This window comes from Lonchura striata, chromosome 1 (assembly GCF_046129695.1).
Source record: "Lonchura striata isolate bLonStr1 chromosome 1, bLonStr1.mat, whole genome shotgun sequence".
In the NCBI taxonomy this organism is placed as follows: Eukaryota; Metazoa; Chordata; class Aves; order Passeriformes; family Estrildidae; genus Lonchura; species Lonchura striata.
The window spans coordinates 146421311-146441867 of NC_134603.1; the positions used below are offsets into that span (position 1 = coordinate 146421311).

Below are 20557 nucleotides of genomic sequence, written 5' to 3' on the forward strand. Positions count from 1 at the left end.
TGTTCATGCAGTGTGAGCTAGGGGTCACAGCCAGAGTGCTCACTGAAGTCACAGGTTCCTGTTTGTCACTGAAATTACCACATCGCTACCACAGGTACGAAATAAAATGGAGAGAAAAAAATGAGCTGCAGCAGTCTTTATGGCTGGCAGGTAAATGCATACTGTGGATTGATATATACATACTATTAATCATCCCTGCTGTACACAGTTCTTCTCTTATGGCTACACATTTTTTTATTTTTTTCGGCATGAGTGTGATTTTGTTCCCCTTGCAGAGCTGGGGACAGCAGAGCTCTCTGTGTCAGGAGTTCAGAACTAAGAGCAAGGTACACCATGCCACACACCACCCCTCAATCCTCAGCTCCCTCCTTGCATATACATCTTGATTTCACTCCTCTTGAAGCCTCAGAATAGAGGGGGCTGTAGATGCATCACCAAGTTGTGGGGAAAATGGACTGATGGACCTGGGTAAACACATCCCTCACTTCTAACCATAGACCTACCCCTCATGTAAGCACTAACATAGGGGCAATGGCTTCAATTTCCAGAGAAATATGTCCCTTTCCCGTTGTTTGGTTTTTTGGGGGTTTTTTTGAGGGAGAAGATGGAAAGAAGAGCTCTTTGCCTCTTTGGCAGTATTTTCTGTGGGACATTGCCCACTCCTGAAGTGGCAGGCAGCAGCCTGGCAGCACAGTGCCACAGGGCTCTGCACAGGTTCAAGGATCTGCCTAGGGACAGTGGGGTGCAGGACTGTGCCCACAGAACATCCCTGCAGACAGCTTTTCCAGCATCACTGCCCTTTCATGTCTTGACTATCTCTTATTACAAAATTAAAGCCATTCTAAGAATGTGATAGGGCTGCCAGGGAAGAAGATAAGAGAAAATAATGCAAGACTTGTCAGTGCTATGTAACATCAAGAAATTTTCCTTCCCTAAACAAACCTGAAATGGAAGCCTGAACTTATTCAGTGTGAGTAGAGGGTATTAAGGAAAAAAAAAAAAAAAAAAAAAAAAACACCTCCTCTGTGATCAGAGCTCAATTAAGCTGCCTTGAAAATTATTCCAAATACACTTTTTTCAGATAACAATAGACAATCCTTTTGACTGATTTGTTAAAAAAGGTAAAAAAAGAGCATAAAATTATTGCTTATCAGAGAGAGAAGCAGCACTATTTAAAATAACATGAAATTGTATCCCATGAATTATTCAGAAGGGCTGATGTTACACTATCATTATTTCTGGCTTTCCTTTTTCCTGCATTGCATTTTGTGTAAGTTGTCTCCTCATAATAAAAGAGGTGTGGGTTTTCTTAATTAATCAAACCTGATTTTCCTGATTATTTTTTTTCTAATTTAAAATTAATATATTTTGAGCAGTGAGCTGTCTTCACAGTGTCATGCTGAAAAAGAAGATGGATTTCACTACCACTAGCAGGGTCTAAAACATGCAGTGCAATAGTCACTTGCATCCTGACTGGTGCTTCTCTACGTGTCGTGCCAGCTGCTGAGAAACCAAAGTGTGATCCCAGTTGTATTCTGGCATTAGCAGTTGTAAACTCCATCCTGCTCTGTGTGAATTAGGCTCACTGAATTTCGCAGCTCTCTGATGCACAGCCCCTGTGATTCAGTTTGCTGATTGCAGGTACCAGTCTACACCTCCTGTGATTCCCTCATGATTTTGAATTTCCTTTTCCAACACAAAAGTACGCAAGGCTACAAACTCATTCTTATGGAAGGTCCAAATGATCATAGCCCACTAGAAGAATAACTCTTTTAAAAGCAGTGGAAGCATTGACTAGACTAGCCAAAACTCACTTGTTTTATTGGTCCCCAAGCAGATGGGTGAAGACATTTTGTGTTTATGGCCACGACTGACTTAAAAGCCCAGCTCTCAACCATAGTCCATAAGATCCAGCTTATCTGCTGAGCAAACCTTTATATTTTTGCTTGCTTACTCTCTCTTTTGTCAACACCTTTCTGAACCATTTCTGTTACAAGCTCTGTGGCTGCAGGCCTGGTGTTTTGGGAGGTCATACAACCTGGTTTGCTTCCTGTGTGTAATAGTTCAGCTCAAGGCAAAATGAGCATCCTTGAATTTATTAACATTAGTACAATTATCCTTAATTGTTGTGGGGGAAAAAAAGCTGAAAAACAAATCTCACAAAGTTTAAACATAAGGGAAAAATATGTAAAGGCCCTAGATTTGTTCTGCTTGCCCTCTTATGATTTGAGGAGTTTTGATCAGTATTTTGTTGCTTGGAAGAAAAATCTTACTAAGAGCATATCTCTACAGTGTAGAAAGGTTTATTCTTCTGGCTGTCTATAGGTCTTCAGAGTTCATGAATAGAAGCTGGCAATACTGAGATGTAATGTAGACTATCAAAAAGCAAATATCTAAACTAGGCCAGATGAATCACCTCCTAGGAAAATTCCTCTCCTTTGACTATAAAAAGACTACAGCAATTAGCTCAGCTAAGGACATCTAAACTCTAGTTATCCAGAACAGCTGAAATGAATCTCCCTGCTGGTGTCAGCAAACTGGAAATGGCTTATAATAAAACCCAGTTTCTTTTCAACAGCTCAGCTATGACATGAAAGTCTGCACAATCACTGACAGACAAAAAATGAACATTGGGCTTCAAGGTTCCCCTGCCTGGCTTTGAGAGGAGTTCCTGCCTCTAGACCCAGGGTGGGCTCAGGCTTCCAGCAGAGCACCAGAAAGGATTGTTACCTCACTGGGTCATGAGACTGGATATGTGGTCAAAGGCCATTTTTGTGTACATTTTTGTTTTATAATGCAACTAATTAATTGACAGAATTTGTCAAGTTAAAATATAGTGGATTCCCTCCCTGTTCTCTCAGCTGTCCTCAACAGGGTGTTAGCCAGGACCCAGCCACTATGCTGACACAGCTTCCCAGTTTCCTTTCCACTGCTCCGTTTCCTTTCCAAATTGAAAACTATTAGAAGTCTTTAGGCAAATAATAGAAACATAATGCAAATGCATATTATAAATCGTTCACGAGTTACTTTTAACCTAATGTCTCTCCAAACATTACTTTGCAGAAGGCAGCGAGGGTAGGAAATGCCTCATGAACTCACAAACAGCGGGTCAGGAGTTAAGGTCATAATAATGTAGCCCATTTCTCCTTGTTTGTCAAATAACCTGGATGCAGTTACATCCCTGGATCTTTCACCTGAGATTGACTCCCCTCAGTAGGAACATGAGTCTGGTGGGGAGCAATCCTTGTCCTGGGTCAAACCCTCTGTACAACCTAAGCAGGGTAGGTGCCATAAGGCTGGTGGTGCCAATTACTGTTCATGCAGGATTCTGCCACTCACAAAGCCACAGCTTTCCTAGGCATGGCTTGAGGATGTGCACAGTCTGGATCTGCTACATGTCTGAGGTTAAATTCATCAATGTTGGTGAGGGAGCTCAACTTTCATAAATAGAAATTGCTTGAGAAATCTGAAGTATTCCGCAAGCAAAATAAAATAGGAAGTAAACATTAATAACAAGAGTTAGTAATTACTGGTTTAATGCAAAATAGACAAATGTACAGAAGTGCCTATTAATTCTGAATCACTGAAGCAAATATCTAGGCTCCAGAGCTGGAAATGCTGCCTAAAATGCCAGTGTGATTAGTCAATGCTAAAATCTGCTTTCATCAGCTAAGCATCACGTCTTGTTCTCAGAGGAAAATTCCTCCCATGTTCACTGGCAATTATATCAAACATTACACAGGGGACAAACCTCCAGCTCTGTGTGTGTACCAAACAAGGCATGCAAGAGGACAATCTGTTAGCATGTATGCTCCTGAACACAGCAGACATGTCAGGTGGTTGGCAGTATTTCTCATCATGCTGGGTGCCCTCACAGGCAGCATTGAACAGTGCTACGTTGGTCACAGATCACTCTCTCCATTTGGCTCCCCAGTGAGGTGTAAATATTTCAGAGCTAATGCATAAGTCATGTACACCTGGGTTTCCAAGTGCCACAGCAGCGAGACATAACTCTTGGGTATTTCTGAGCACAGAGGAGCATGGATTATTTTCTGACACTGCAAATGGAAAATACATGGAGATCTCTAATGTTTAACACTCAAACTGGTTCTGCAAATTCTTGGAAGCCATTGCCTCCCAGCCCCAGGCAACATCTAAGTGATGTTCTGCAAACACGTGCACCTTGCCAGGACTGGCAAACACCCCAGGCTGTGTCCACACATGGCACCTACTGGGGCCCCACATCATTGGAAGCCAATATATGGAGTTAATTCACCCAAACATGAACACCCCAAGCACACTGGCTATTGCTGTGCAAATGGACATAGTAATAGCAAACCACATCAGAGGGATTCATATTATTTCTGCATCTGATAAGTGTTGGGCACCCTTCTGTTTCATTTATAAATAAATCCAGACCTTACAGAAAATCCTGAATGCCTTCATCAGCTTACCATCATCTGAGAGAAGAAAAAGAGTTAAGTTGATTCGTGAATAAAATGATTGAAAAAATAAAATTAAAGGCATCACACTGTGTACTGGGCTCATCATGGGGGTGAGGCAGGTGTAGGTCCCAGAGAGCAGGAGGGCTTACCCAGGTGGTTTGCTCTGTATTTTCGGAGCCTGTTGCTTTGGCTATGAGGTGAAGGGGGAGAAGAGGAGGCACACCAGGGGCTTGCTAATGTTAGGAGAAGGAAGCAGTTGGTCTCTCTGCCCTGAGAAGGAGTATTGACAGAGGTCCTCAGGGGCAGACAGAGAGGCTCACAAGTTTCTGTAGGAGGGAATTGCCTCCTGGTGTACTCCTGCTGTGCTGAGGCAAATAAGGCTCTATCTACAATGGTAAATAAATAAAATAGAACAAAAAAAAAAATAGCTGATTCTTTTCATGGACCTTCCAACCAAGGAAAATACTACATACTGTTGAGGAAAATATACACTGCTTTTTGAGATGCTGAGTGGGAGTCAAACACCTCAGTGGCAGGCAGTGGCCCATGAAATGTTTGATGCTACTCCATGTGAAAGACACTGTTAACTAGATGGACATGTCACAATCTAAGATACCTCTTCTTTTTCTCATGAAAGCAGTGACCCTAAAGCAAAGCAATTTTAATGTACAATAAGCACATTTCTTCGTAGGGAATGAGTAATTTTTCCACCTCAACTTTTTGCCTAGTAATAAAACTGGAATAAACACAAAGGATTTTTCTCCTTTCCATTTCTCCCATGTGTTCCCATCTTCACTTCTTGGGTTTTCAAAATTTCCAGCTCTTTTTTTTTTCCCCCAATAAATACTCCAAAACACTTTTTTAGGGCCACATCTATAGTAACAAACAGAGATTAAGCTCTCAGCACAGGCATACAGTGATGTGTACTTTGTCACTAGTACCTGTAACAATTTCTGTATGAAACTTTCATAACCAGGGGTTCAGATTGGATTAACTGAATTTTCACAATACTTACCCCTCTCCTACAAATGCCACAATGCTGCAATGCCACACTAAACCTTTTGGATTACAGATGTAGCTTTTGTATTGATATAGGTATGAAATAATTTTGATCTCATTTGCAATTATATTCATTAAGCATGGCTACAGCATGTCATCCACTGCTAGTCCCAGTGCTGTGTGGAGATTATGAAGGGCTGTTGATGGTATTTACTAACTGGGAAATCACTGGCAGCACCAGTCCTTCTGTTTAAAATATTATTTCCTTCTCCATTCAACTCTTTTGTCATTTAGATTTTACAAGGGAACATGCCCCAGACATGCCAAGCCAAAAAAAAAATCTCTGCAGTTTTTCAGTTTTTCTGCTATTCAATAGACTGTAAGAGGAAAAAAATATTTTTGCTGATTTTATAAAACTATTCCTAAAGCTTTTCTAAAGCTAAAGTAATACCATAGGAACAGCATCACCATGGCCCATGGGAAGATTGTTTCCATTCCTCCTATGGGTATTTGCAGTCTCAGCCCTGTCATCGTCACTGACTTGTCACACTTTGAGGTCTTGATTCAGTTACGTAATCATGGGTGTGTGTTTTCACTGAGCCTCTTTATGGATTTCCATGTGAGATGCATGAGGAGTGTGCAGAACCTCCTGGACCTCCCAGACTGCAGCCAGACTTTAGGCAGGACATCAACCTGGGCAGAGCCACACCCACAGCAGCAGCCTGAGCCTCTGTGCTGTGCTGTGCAGCTGTTTGCCCACACACAGACACTGTGTCACAGCCCTACAATCAGAGGCTACTTGGTCACTTCTAGAGGAAGCACCTACCAGGCAAAAAAGTGATTTTTCCCAAGAGCTGCTCCCTTGCTCTTTGATATTCAGAGAGATGAGCCCAGAGATGTGTTTCTCAAGAGATCATTTCATTTTGGGCTCAGTTCATTCTAAATTCTACTTTGAAATCGTCCACAGGGATGAATGAGCTATGTTTTAGAGGGAAATCCAGGTCCTCTTGAAGTCTCTAAGCATTTTTCAACTGTCTCCAAATAAATTAGTATATATTCCTAGAAAGTGTCTATCTGGACCAAGTCAGAGACATCTTTTTTGCCATCAACATTATGTAGAGAGGCAATAGGTGAACAAAGCTGGTCTCATTGATAAATGCTCCATCCCAGAGACCACTCTGAAAAGAGCACTGATGTAGCTACTCTTGGAGAAACTGAAAGGAAACTGGACTGAAAGTCAAATCTGTTAGGGTATTTTCTTCATGATCTTTAAAGAGCAGCCCCAGAAGCATTACTTCAATTTTTGTAGTACTTAGAATGCAACAACAATGAAACCTAACATTACAGGGAGTATGTGCTTCCACCAGAAAATGTCTTCAACAGCTCATAAAAACCTGGCCATTTATCAGCACTGCAGGAGATCTTTATTACCTCCCTACAGCATATGCTCTGCTATGATGTAGTTATTGATTTAACAAGTAAACTTCATGGCGAGCTTTTATCTTGGAATTAGCAGCAAGACTGAAATATAGACCTTATTACTCTAATAACACAGAGATGTGAGATTCCTGCATATTCCAAAGGCCATATCATCACCTTAACAAGCATCCCATTAGGGCTATCTGGCTGCCACATTAAAGTGTGTGCTGTGAGGACTTTTAAAATCGTGGTATCATACTCATCCCCGGCAATTTCACAGCACTTTTGTTTTTTCTTCCTACAGGTTTGGACATCAGGCAAGCTCAGGTTATTGTGCTGTCATCGGGTACCAAATGTATAAATGGGGAATACATAAATGACCAAGGGCTTGTGGTCAACGACTGCCATGCAGAAATTGTGGCAAGAAGGGCATTTATTCACTTCCTCTACTCACAGCTGGAGCTACACTTAAGGTAACGGAATTCTGTTGATTTTTGGGGGCTGTTATATGGCCTTCAGTGGAACAGATCCATCCTCCAGACAACTGAACTATTTGTTTCTTTATGTCATTTTTTCTGAGTGTTTAGGTTGATGAAGAAACAACACAGTGCACCAAAAAAAATGGAGACTTAGGTAGCCTAAAGTGTTGGGTCATGAGCTGCTTTACTTCAGCTGATTCTATTTCAGTAGTGATTAGATATGACTCATAAAGCTGGGTTTTATGAAGCCTGATGATTTTGTACAAATCTTTACGTGCAGGCTTATTAGCATCATTCACTGACCAGAGACTTGAAGGGAGTCATTTTGCTTAATGCAGCCATTTTCCTGTCTTCCTTGCTGCTGCTGAAAGATCTCAGAGAAGTGATTTATTGATCACTAATATCTTAATTGACTCACTATAGAGCCAATGAGTGTTAACAGCACAGCAAACTTAGTGCCAAAGTGTAAGATGTTATCACTTACTCCTTCTTTATAATGTTTTAAAATGTTATAGCATGTAGAATCATTACAGTGGAATTATTGTTCTTGTCTTCAGCCAAATCCACCTTGATACCATTTAAATGGCTAATGGATCATACACTGCCTGGAAGATGGTAATAAGTGAGATACCCCACCTCAGAATGCTGTCTTTTCTTTCTCTGATCATGTCTATCAACAATCCAGAACAGGTTATGTAGTGCTTGGTTATAAGGTTTGCAGAGGACACCAAAATGTGGGAAGAACCAGTCACTGTGCTTGAGGGCTGGTCTGTCATCCCAGCAGGCTGGAGGGCTGGACCAGCAGGAACTTTGACAGAAAACTCAGCAAACAAATGCAAAGTCCCACACCAAGGATGGAAAAATTACCTTCCTCCTTGCCACCAAGAAGGAAAGAAATACAGGCTGGAGAACAGCTCTGCTGAAAGGGGACAGGGCTTGTAGGCAGACAGGACATTAGCTAGTGGTGTGCCTAACAGCAGGGAGGGTCAGCAGGAGCCTGGGAAGTATGAAGAGTCAAGGGATGTGTGCATCCACCACTAACCAGCACCCATTACAGCCCATCTACAAAGCTATGTGCAGTTTTGTGTGCCCCAAAGGAAAGACATCAATCATCTGGCACAGATTCAGCACAGGCTGCCCAGAGTCTCAGGGGCCAGAGCACTCGGGCTGTGTGGACGTGCTGGCAGGTCTGCACCTGGTCAGCCTGCAGCTGGGATGGCAGAGCCAGCAAAGCATGTCAGCAGCACAGGGGAGCTGACACCTTTAGCAAGGTGTGCAGTGGGAAGGACAGACAAGAGCAGCTCAGTCTCAGTGAGTGTGAGGACTGATTTTCCCCATGGGAATAGGCTGGCAGTGGCACAGATCACTCAGAAGGATTGTGCAGTCTCCTTCTCGTCTTGCATAGTGCATAGAACCTTGAGCAATCTTTGAGAAGGAGGTTGGGATAGAGATTTAAGGACCTTACCAGTCTGAATTATCTCATGATGTGAAAACTAAGCAGAAGTGAAACTGAGGTGGCATTTATTATATAGGAGGAGCCAAGAAATGAAGGAAAACAAACAAAAAACCTCTTTCTCTATAGGTCATTCTTCTGCCCTCCATTCTTGAGTGCATATTCATGTGACTTTTTCTGAAGGCCATTAAACTCAGCAAAAACTTCTTTTGACTTCAGAAGGGTTAATCTGAGAAAGGTTGTGTGATCTTGAGAGCACCTGTGACACTGTTGCACCTAAGCAACAATAGCAGGAATAATGGCTATTTTAACTTCAGGCTGGAGTTGAAGACGTGAGTATATTGAGTACATGGGTTTGGCTAACAAAGAGGGACAAGAGCATTGAAGGGTTTAATCAACAGCAATATTCTCTCTATTTCATTCTGAATTGCTTTCAAGTTTACATTAAATTATTATGTTTTCAGCAGTGTAGCAGGCCTAGTACTTGCTTTGTGCTATGGTCTCTTGGGAAACAAGTGCTAACACTGTATCTTAAACTATTGTATTGATCCACCTCCCTAACATGTTCAGTCATATTATTGCTTTATTTGGATCAATGTTAACAGCCTTTTGTTAAAAGGATCCTCAGTGCAGCACGAGCTCTGCTCACAGTAACTTCAAATCACTCTGTTCAGGCACCATCCCTTGCCTGACCAACACACACCATAAAAATCTCAACCAAAATTGCCAAGGGTAAGCACCTGTGAATGACAGAGCTGGAGCTGCTATCAAATCAGATTCTGCTTCCTTAAAGTCCATGGAGAAGCAAAACTGTGTGTGGTGATATGTGCTTCAGTTTTAATATTTATTGCTACACACAGTTATCTGCCATCATCGGGAGCTTTGTCCTGTGGTGACAAAATGGGGGGTTCAAAATGAAATAAAAAATTCATTTTCTGCACATTGAAATCATATTTAATCCTTTTTCTCTAGAAAAGGGGAGTCATCTTTAACAGAGAAAACACATGATGCTGCCACATAACTATAAGGACAGAGTTTTAGGACTGATGTGGTAACTCAGTTCCACCATGACTACATGTACACCATCTCCTCAGGCTTGGGGGAAACACAAGGCTATTGTAATGCTTTTGCATTAACCTAGCCCAAATTAAACTCCTCTCCTCAGTCAGGAAACTGTTGTACAAAGTAATAAATGAACTTAAACCAAAAGGATGGTTTTCTTTTGAGAGCATTATTCTTGACTCAAAGAACTTAAATTTTCCATCATTCACTATGGAACAGGCAAGTTTGTTCTGTGGAGAGTATTTCCTATTTTCTATACACCTTCCTCCTACCAAGACTACCTGCTGTGAGTGGTCTCTGCAGCTGGATTTCAAATTTCAGGAACTTTCAGTGCAAGAAATATTTTTCTGTGTGATGCTGTCTTTGAAAAGGAACTTTTTTCCCAGAGTTTACAAATACTATCACTGATCTCAGTGAAAGCAAAACTCATACTTGTCTGAGTGTAGCATGAAGGCTTCTAAAAGCAAGGACAAGCAGTCTGGAGAAAGCAAGGGCCAGGATACAAAATTAATGGCCCGAAGACAGGGGTTCACTGATTTGCATTTAATTCTTGGCAGTCAAGTGTTCCCCAGATCCCCAAGGCACCTTTTATCACCAGTGTGGAGAAATGGGCATCTCTGAGGTGGAGCTCAGCAGACCTGTTCAGGTGTCTGTTGTGGGGGAGATGAACTGCCATGTACTGGGGCAATTATTTTTCCATTTCTCTAAGAAGAGAATACAGCAATTTCTTCACATTTTTAAACTGCAGGACAATTCCATCCACAAGGCAATGTTGCAGCAATATGCAAATTACTTTTTTTCCCCTTCTCTTCTTATTGCTAAATGTTAGAGGTGTGACTTTCCTGACTTTTTTTGGAAAAGAGTTCCAGAAATGGAACTTTATCCTCTCTAAGAAGCAAGAGTGACAAATACTTCAAAAGGAAACTTTTTTCAACAATTCATTGTCTATAGCTTAAGTTAAATAAAAGCTAAAAGCACAACTAAAACCTGTCAGCTTCTAACCAGTGTGATTAAAATTCTTAGCCCTCCCAGATTTCATTTTTATGACAACCATAATCCTTCAGTTCTCCAGACTTTCACGAAAAAGATGAGAAGACGAAAATTTTCTGATGTACAAAAGAAGGACAAGAAAGACCTTTTGAGAAGCTTTTTCTAAGAACCACCATCAAAATGCACACAAATTTGATAGTCTGATTCTCTTGCAATGGTGATAGGAAAATTGACATCATTTTCGGTGGTATTATTTATATCAACTGGCCAAAAGGGAAGAAAAGAAAATACAGCTCCTCTTTTTTTTAAAAAAACAAAATTATTAGAGTATCCTTAAAATAAATCACCACCATAGTAGGCTTGCTGCTGCAGTGCACCCTTCAGGTGCTAGGGAGATGATTTTACCAGAAACTAAGCTCTTTCAGCAAGTCAGATGCAAACCACTGTTTATTTTATACATAAAAAGCAAGGAATAGTCTTAATCCAATCCAGTTAAGTTACTTTTTCCAGGAAAATCAGCTACTTGTTATACATCTACTAAGCCTGCTGTTAGTTTCTCTGGGATGTTGTCTTGTAGTATGTAGTACTAGAAACTTCCTGTATGTATATCTACATACTAAAAAACTGTTCCTCTGCTTCTCAGTCTTTGTTTCACCAAAATGCTTCATATACATTAAACCATAAGCATGTGCTAAAGTATCTTCTTCAAGTCAGCTCAAAAGCATGGGCACGTGTTATGCGGAATAGTGAAATTAAGCAAAATATTAGAATTTAGCACCTTCTTAAATGTTCCACTTGAGTGAGCCTCATATCCTAACTCCCACAGAAATTCGTAACAGGCATAGGTTTAGGGATGAATTCTACTCTTTTAGGCACTGCCAATATGCAGAAATGACACTTTAATGCCACCCCCTGAATGAATGGGATCTGTGGGCTCACTGTGGGCTCCTCTCTCCATTGCTTTGTGCAGGTTGTGTATGGCTGTGCAAAGGCCATTGTAAAGAACAGCAAAGTCATCCTCCCTCTCACAGTTCAGAATGCCTGTCCCAAAGGCAAGGCACAGGGTACTCTGCTGGAATAGAGGTGACTGCAGAAATGCATCTCATGCTTTAGCTGGACCATTTTTACCAGATCCCTGGGTCCCCCTGGGCTTTGAAATCCAACAAACACTCCATGCACAATAATCTTTGCTAAGCAATGGTAGATGATGCAACCTAAACTCTTTTCCAGCAATACTCACTGAGTTTTGTAATGAATCCTATTCAGCCACAATGCAAGAATGAACCTCATGTTTGAGTTCAACTCCTAAAAAACCATCCCAAAGGCAGGTCAGGACCCTATGTGATATGAAGAACCTCAGCCTGCTGGAGGAGAGAGTTAAGCTGCCTTGCCCTCCAGCCCTGCCAACTATTTTTAGAGCAGCTGTCTATCATCCAGCCTGGCAGCCACACTGGCCACAGACCCTTGCTGATGCTCATGAAGAGGTAAGAGAGCAAGGTTAATCAGTGAAAAATAATGACCAGTGAAAACAGGGTAGAAGCTGAACTCCTGAAATCCAGCCCAAAGCATGACTGCTCCAACCCTACCTAGCAACTGTCTCCAAGTACTGTAAGCTGCCCCCACCACACTCTGGTGAGATTTAATGTAATAATAGCTGGCATTTGGACTGCACAGCTTTGTATTCTCCCAGCTGGTTTTGCAGTAAATTATTTAAAACTACCTGCAATTGCTCTAAAGTCCAAGCAGCAGGACTTACAGAGATTTTATTATTTCAGAGGCTTGTATCAGGGCGATAATATAATTAGTGCAGTTGGGAAGTTCCACCACAGCCAGCAGAAAATGAAGGAGCAGCATGTGGCAGCCCCAGCTCGGCAGCCGGTGTGACTCCCTGTCCCTGACAGGCGAGCTAATGTGCCTGTAAATTCCTCCTGACAGCAAACGCATCCTGGCATCAAGAAATGACAAAACACCCAAACCATGGAAGAGTGACAGCCAAACAGCTTCAATAGCACAGAGGCTGCACTGGGAGAAAACAGGCAGAGGCAGCCTGGATGAAAGCCAAGGACTGGCTCAAAGGCTGAGTAAAAAGCACCCCTGTTTGCACTATCAGGAGGCAGAGAGACAGGCAGAAATTGCCTTGGTTAATGAGCTGTCCTGTAGTGAATTAAACAGGTGGGATTCTGCCTTATTAACAGCATCCTAGGAAAATCATTACCTGCAGGTGCAGTTCTGTTCAGAGATTCCTCCAAAAAGACCCCTGAGTTTTTGAGGGAAGGACTAGGCCACCAGAGGGAAAGGAGTCTCATCATAATTTCTCCAATCATATTTTCACCTTCAAAATTATAATCGTGACCGTCACCCAAACACACATATTAGAGGCAGCTGTCTGTCAGAGAAATCACCCATATCTTCCCAAATGTAACCCAGTGGAGGAGCTGCACAGCAGCAGAGCCTTAATGCTGTGCTGTTGCTGCAAACAGCAGCACTGGGAGGGTTTGGCCTCCCGGGCAGCTGTTGCTAATGGAATAAGTGCACTGCATCCCCATCTAGCTGCTGAACTACTGCAAAGATAAAAGCTTCATCTCAGCAAGTATCTTTCTCAACTCAGCTGAGAAAATCCCACACAACTTTTGTCCATCCTTCTTAAGTTTTCTTTTGATTTCCAAAAATGCCAAGTGACCAAGAGGACCCTGCTGGCCTAAGTGGAGCACTTGTAGGTGGCTCTGGTTGAATAGGGGAAAAGAGCAACAGCTGGGGAGCAGGAAAGGCTGGCAGTGCTCATAAAATTTGGGTGCTTCCTTAGAGGCTGTTTTCAGTGGGGCATATGAACACACATCTCAGCTGTGGTGATTGATGTTAATGAGATTCAAACATGTGCCTAGGCAATGTGATCAGTAGAGCTGATGTGTTCACACGAGAGCCCAAGAGATCTCATTTTTTCATGCACAGAGCCACTTTAAAATCAGCATGTTTATGCATCCATGCATGTGAGGAAAAACAGTTACCCTTCAAAAAACACATTTTATCATTAGAACATATCTTAGGTAAGCAAGCCAAAAGCCCTTTGGCAGTTTTGACCTCCTTCACACATTTCTTCACCTGGAGAAGCTTATTGTTTTTCTTTCGCTGTCACTAGGCAAAATATATGATGCCGAGTGCTAATAAAAACAAACAAACAAACAGAGGGAGAAAAGGAGAGAGAGAGAGAGAGCGCACAGAAATGTTTCTGATTTGGCATGTAACAAATGACCTGGAACCTCTTTTGTGATCATAGCAAACGGCGAGAGGACTGGGAGCGATCAATCTTCGTGCGATTAAAAGAAGGCGGCTACAGGCTGCGGGAGAACATCCTGTTCCATCTGTACGTCAGCACCTCACCCTGCGGGGACGCGCGCCTTAACTCCCCCTACGAAATCACGACCGACTGTAAGAGACAAATCTTCCCTCTGCTTTTCCTCCTTTCTGTGCATTTGGTCGTCTTTGTTGTTGTTGGGGTGTTTTTTGATTCGATCCTTCTTGCTCTCTTTCTGTGCTGGCAGAAAGCGTTTCACTTGAGAGCCAAAACACTGCAGGCTTTAGAGAGTGTGTGTCTGTCTGTGCAACTGGTGCTCGCTCCTGTGTGCAGGGAAGATCAGAGCTGGCCAAGGCAGCTCCACACACCTGGGGCTCTGGGGCTCTGCTGGGGAATATGCCCCTGCATTTCCTGCTTGATGCATACAAATCTAAAAGTAAATAAGTGTTTTGGAAAGCATCCCCATGATCAAAAATATCCTTGAAGCAACAGCCAGAGGCTGGACGAGAGGATCAGGGCTTTAACTGGAGATGCACAGACTCTTCTCAGGGTTCACAGAGTATTCATGGGTTGAAGGGTTGCATTTTCACAGGCTATAGCAGCTGGAATCTGAAGCAGAGCACTGATATATGATACAGCACATCTATAGTGTTGACTGTTCATCACACTCTCTCCAAATATCACCTGCACTTGCAGCAAATAATGGCAAGACCATTATGGAAGGGATCCTTCCAGATCCTTCCAATGAGCAAATCGAGTCTTGAGCCAGAGTGTGCCACCAACAGACCTGCAGAGCTTGCTGTCCACGATGACAAATCCCATCTCCAGCATGACCAGCACTCACCTCCTCACTCCCCAGACATGCCTGTCCCTGTCCTTGCCCTGCCATGGCAGAGGCACGTCCTTGTTGCTTTCCCACTGCACAGCTTTGTCCCTGCCTAGCCACATGGAATGGCCCAGCAAGGGGCAGGGGACCCCAGAGATCTGTGGCTTGTTATCACATGCCTGTCACCCCCTGATCCAATGCACAAGGACTCTCTTATCTCTGCCCCAGCTACTGCTCCTCAATTATGTGCATTCTACAGTGCTGCAAAGCCCATAGTGCTGGCTGCCAAATGTACACATACTGAGAAATGGTCCTTGCCTTGACTAGCTAGAATGTGAGACAGGCAAGACAAAAGAATGGATGGAGGAGGAAGCATAGACACAGGAATGTAAAATTAATTGCCCAAGGTCACACAGCAACCTCACTTCCTCACAGACAAATCCATCAGATTATAGTTTGATTCCTTTGTGATTTCTTATTTGTATAAGTAATTTATTAATTATTATTATGGTATTATTCTGTCCAGACTATAATTTTTTTTTCACATGTGAAACAGCAGCTTGCTGGGGCAAGAAAGCAGAATGCACCTATTTAGGAAGGAAACGTGGCCCTTGCCTGAGATGATTTCTGCATTGTGTCTGCAGGGTTTATAAAATGAACAAAAGGAAGTAAATGCTTAAAACTCAAAATCAAATCAACGATTTCCTGATGACTTAACAAAAAGAAAAGACATAGCATCATCTCAAATCAAAATTGAAAATAAAAAAGGGATTGCTTTTGAATATCAAAAAACTATAGTGATCTTTGGCCTCCCACTGTATAGGTGTACCAAGAGATATCTAAAAAGGCTTTATGTTTGGTTAAAGGCATGTTTTCCAGAAGGCAGGTTTCCTGGGGCACCCCTTAGCTGATATCACAATTGGAAGCACCAAAATCTGTAATTATTTTTAAAGCATGTTCCATTCGCAAGAGCAATCAGAAGCTGTCCAGGCTGGATTCTGCTCTTCTTGGCATGAGGAAGTCCATGCTTTGGGCAGCTGACAGCCCATGCTGCCTGATTATATGCAGCTGAACCCAGCCCTGGAGGTGAACCCTGCTTGGCTCATGGATTTCTTCACAGACCAGATAAATCTCCCAGCTAATGAGGGAATGCTGCTGTAGATAACAAGATATACAAGCAACTGTGTTTAAAAATATGTAATCACACAGTACATGACAGAGACATTAAACTTGTAGATAATCATGATAATAACTTTCCCGTTGGCTATTACACCAATTATTTTCCCTAAGCTGAGGCAGAAAGGTCTGTGTAGCTTAGCCAAGGTTGCACAGTGATTCAGTAGCAGGACTTGTAGAGATGCTACACCTGGCTCGTAATTCACGCTTTTAAACAGATCCCTCTACCTTTGTCCTGTGCTCTTAAAATAATTCAGCACAGTGTAGAAAGCCATGTTGCCAAAAGCTGTCCTTCAGAGAGATAAGCATTTCCTCTCAGCTCACATTATCCCAGAGACATCTGGGAAGATAAGTATTTTATAATGTTTATCATTTAGATCTTCTCTTTCCTCTTTTTTTTTTCCTAAAGAAATAACCTTTCTTTCATCCTGTAATGACAAGAAACTCCAGATGAATGTTGTTTAATTTCTTAAACAACAAAGAAACCTCTCCTAGAGCTAGCACAAGCCATCAAACATTACTGATTATTCTCCAAAGATGCATTAACATTTAAAAACGTTGTCTCACCATGTGGTTCCTGGTTTTGAGAAGGGACATGATAAGCCTTTATCAATATAGGGAATGAGTAAAATCCACTTCTCAAATCTCCTTCCAAAAATTTCCTATTATCCACCGTGTCTTTCCAGCACCCTCAGGGAGGCCTCACATTTCCTTCTTATGAGCTTTGTTCTGGTAAGGGAGGACGTAAGCTGGCATGCTTTTGAAACCCAGTTTGCTTCTTACAGGATAGAACAGAGTACCCAGTTTGTGGCATGTGTAAAAGTCTGACAGCGGCAATGCAGAGGAGAGGTCCAGGGAGCCCCCAGCCATGCAGAAAAGTAACAGATTAGGGACAAAGAGATAAAATTGTACTTTAATTTAAAGAAATAGCTTTCTTGAATCAGAGGGAAGCTGACTTGTTTGTTGGTAACATCCTTAGGCAGCTCTAAAACAGAGACTAAATCCAGGTGGACCAGGCTGCTTTGAGCAGGGAGGGGTTTTCTAACTCTTTTTTGGTGCCTGTAGGTCAGGAGGTTGGATGAGTTTATGGGAAGTAAAGTCAGAGTTTTGGGAGAAGTCTGAGAGAGCAGGGGAAGAGGCTGAGGGGAAAGAAGCAAGAGCAGCTGAGAGCAGGAGAGGAGACCAGCCAGGGTCAGTGGAGTTGCAGGAATATGAGGCTGGGAAATGCCACAGGGGCTTCAGATGCTTTCTATGAGTTTGTCCTGGCTCATTCTCTCTGGTCAGTCTTCTTCCCAAAACCCTTCCCAACATTTTCCAAGGTCAGCCTCAAGGTTGCAGTGCAGCTGTATGACAAAAAGGCAGCATGTTCCTGGTGTCCTCACAGCTCTCATTGCTCCTTCACAGATGCTGCTTCTTCCCCTCCTTCAGCTCAGTGCTGCAGGTCGGGGAGCCTGGGACATCTCCTTTTCTGGTGCCTTCTCCTTTTGTGTACACCTGAGCAGGTGTGCCTGGATTTCTGAGCTCTCCCAAGGGCAGGATCACAGCATCAAGTCACCATGGGTTTCCTGAGGGGCCTAAGGGAGCTGCTGTTTGCCATTATGGCACACACACTCCTGCTCATGAGCTGGAGCCCTGGGGGCAGCTCACCCTGTGGTATTTGTTGTATATTTTGCACTTTCTCCTGAATCTAGGGCAAACCACAGAATAATCAAGCTCTTGATTTGCTACAGCACCCTCCTAGCTAGTTTAGTATTTATTGACTCATTGGCTTTTTTTTTTCTCTCTTTTTTTTAAAGTCTCTTGAAAAGCAAAATTAATTGCTTGAAAATTTGAGCTTAAAAAATGTCCTCTACTTCCCCACTCCTTCTTCCCTGGCAGTATTTTACCTTATTGTCCATCTTTTTTCTAGAGATGTGCTCTATCTTTTTCACTACATGGATTCCAAAGAGACAAACAGAATCTGCCCCAGGGCTTGTCTCAGTTCTTCTCCCCTGGGCTGCTTTTCTATCTCTTGCTAACATGCTGTATTGCCTTGTGCCATTGACTCCCTGATAGCCCAGCTCCTGTTTTATCCCACACTTCCTTTAGGTCTGAAACACACCATTGCTTCTACTCCACATGGGGTTTTTCTCCTGCTTGTCTATTAACCTACAGCTGTGCTGAAGCTCTCATGCACACACATTTGACAGAACTCTCATCTAAGCAGGACCCGCTTCCAACCACGTGAGCCAGATCATTGCCTTGGTAGGTGATGTGATGAGGAGATGTGCACTGCAGTTTTCAGAGAGTTGGGGAACTGAAGAGTACCCAGGAAGACACATTTGTGCTCTCTACTTCAAGTGTGCTTTTGCTGGGCAGACCTGTGCTTTCCCTGCTTGTGATTCTGGCTGCTGGATTTTACATTCCATCCTCAGAAAAAAAGGCTCTGTTCACCCCCAAATCCAGGGCTGCTGCTCACACCAGTAACACAGCATTTTGTTTTCAGATGGGGCTGACCCAGGTTTTGTCATCCCCCAAACCAGATCCCTGAAAGTCAAATCCTGAGCAGACTGGCTGGAGGAGGCCAGATTCACACAGAGACCCTCTAAGGAGTCTGATGATCTCCTGAAATTGTCTCAGCCCCAGAAGTCAGCATTCAGTGTCCTTCAGGGAGTTATCAGGATGGAAATACAATGAGGATTCTTATGGCAGAGGCTGGGCTAGAATCACTCCCCAAACCATTGGCTTTGGTGAACATTTCTGGACGTGCAAGGGGAAGAAAACTCTGCCTTCCTTTTGCCAATCCCATGTTTGGTTAAATGAACAAATTCTGTTCTTGTAAATAGATGGTAAAAAAGGGGAAAGCACTTCAAGAAGAACCATCTAAGTAACTCAGTGATCTGAAAAGAAATTAGATATCTGGAACTACAAGAAAATTCAGGTTCTAACAAAGTGGTGAACTTTCCCATTACAAAAATGGAGGATAACTATAGCTCATATCTCTCCCCTTGGATTTGAGCACTTTTTTTTGTTTCCATTACACAAATGCTCCCAGGTACTGCATCTCTCCATCACGGCTGCTGGCCTGATGCAGCCTGGGAAACCATCTTGGAAATTCGTAGCTATTTGGTGCATGGAGCAGCTTCCTCCTGGGCTGTAAAGTTGATTTTATGCTGATGAATGGCCCATCTGTGGAACTGGGATGAAGGTGCATTATTTTCTTATTTTTCATATGACTGAGCAGAATAATACCTTGGGGGATCTCGGAAAAAATTATCATAGAGAACCATGCCCAGAAGTAACAGGAAGCTAAAAAAATGCACTCACTACTGTAGGCTGTAGTGCTGGATACTGCTTCAGGAGAAATAATCCTAGCACTGGATGAATTATTGTGGTCAGCCCAGATTGCTTTGTCATATAAAGGATGCTGCAAAAATTGCAGATACAGCAAGAGGCTCTTGCATTACTTCACAGGCTAGGGAATTAGTATTAAAGAAGGTGGAAGGAAATTGTCCTTTCACTTCATTAAGACTGGACTGGATCTTATCCAAAAGGTTTGGGTTCAGCACCCTTTGTCAGGCTCCTTTGAGGTCACATTCCATGGAAGTGATGGCCCCTCCTGCTTGTGCTGCTGACCCAGTCTCAATTTACCAAAGTAAACAAAGAGGAAATGCAGCAACTTTCTACAGCTGGCTAGAGGTTGGTCTGTCCAGGAGTTTGTGTCCCTTCTCAGGACTGTTAGCAGGCATTAGGTTTATATGTAATTGCCCTGTTTTCTAACTTGGTCTTCCCAGGCTGCTGAAATGCTGTTTCAGTGTGGCTGCTTTCACTCAAGCTAGCTTGGTAGGGAAAGCATGGTCACGGGATTAATTCTGTGGTTAATTCTCTGGTTAATTCTCTCCTTCACCTCTGCTCCAGCCATGGCTGGGGTGTGTAAGTGGAGTGTGCACCTGCTCAGGATGGGCACAGATGAGAGCAGAGCCCAGCCCAGCTGTGGTGCTCCTGTGTCCCCACAAGTCCTGCAGGTCTGAGCAGTGCTCTGATTTAGCTCAGGGCTTTTCAGGTGTGGAAGTGGTGCTGCATGTAGACAGTTCAAAGATTTCTTTCCAGAATCTAAAATAAATCCATGCTGGCACTGTGGGGGAGCGTTCTTCTTTTGGGGAAGGTGGGCAAAGGGATTTGAGAAGAAAGTGTGGCTGAGAGGAATCAGTGGGACCCTGGGACAGGATAGGAAAGTTTCAGGGCAAGTGGGTCTGTGATGTTCAGCTGTGATGAGGAAGTGGGCGAGAGACAGCAACATAAAGCCTGTGAGGGGTGGAGAAACTCTCAGGATGAGTGAAGCCCCTCTGCTTCTTCCAATGCTCAACACCCACACAGGACCTGTAGGCACTGGCTGGAGCCATCTCCAGTGCTGCAAGAAGCTTTTCCTCCTCCAGT

General features: G+C 43.0%; 1 protein-coding gene across 1 annotated transcript in view; it reads left to right on the forward strand.

The window, feature by feature from the left end:
- Positions 1 to 20557, forward strand: part of ADARB2 (adenosine deaminase RNA specific B2 (inactive)) — a 311538-nt gene that overhangs the window by 261127 nt on the left and 29854 nt on the right. Inside the window, exons 5-6 of the mRNA XM_021528821.3 lie at positions 7168 to 7336; positions 14122 to 14273. Coding sequence (XP_021384496.1) covers positions 7168 to 7336; positions 14122 to 14273 — 321 coding nt within the window. The remainder of the gene's footprint in view (positions 1 to 7167; positions 7337 to 14121; positions 14274 to 20557) is intronic.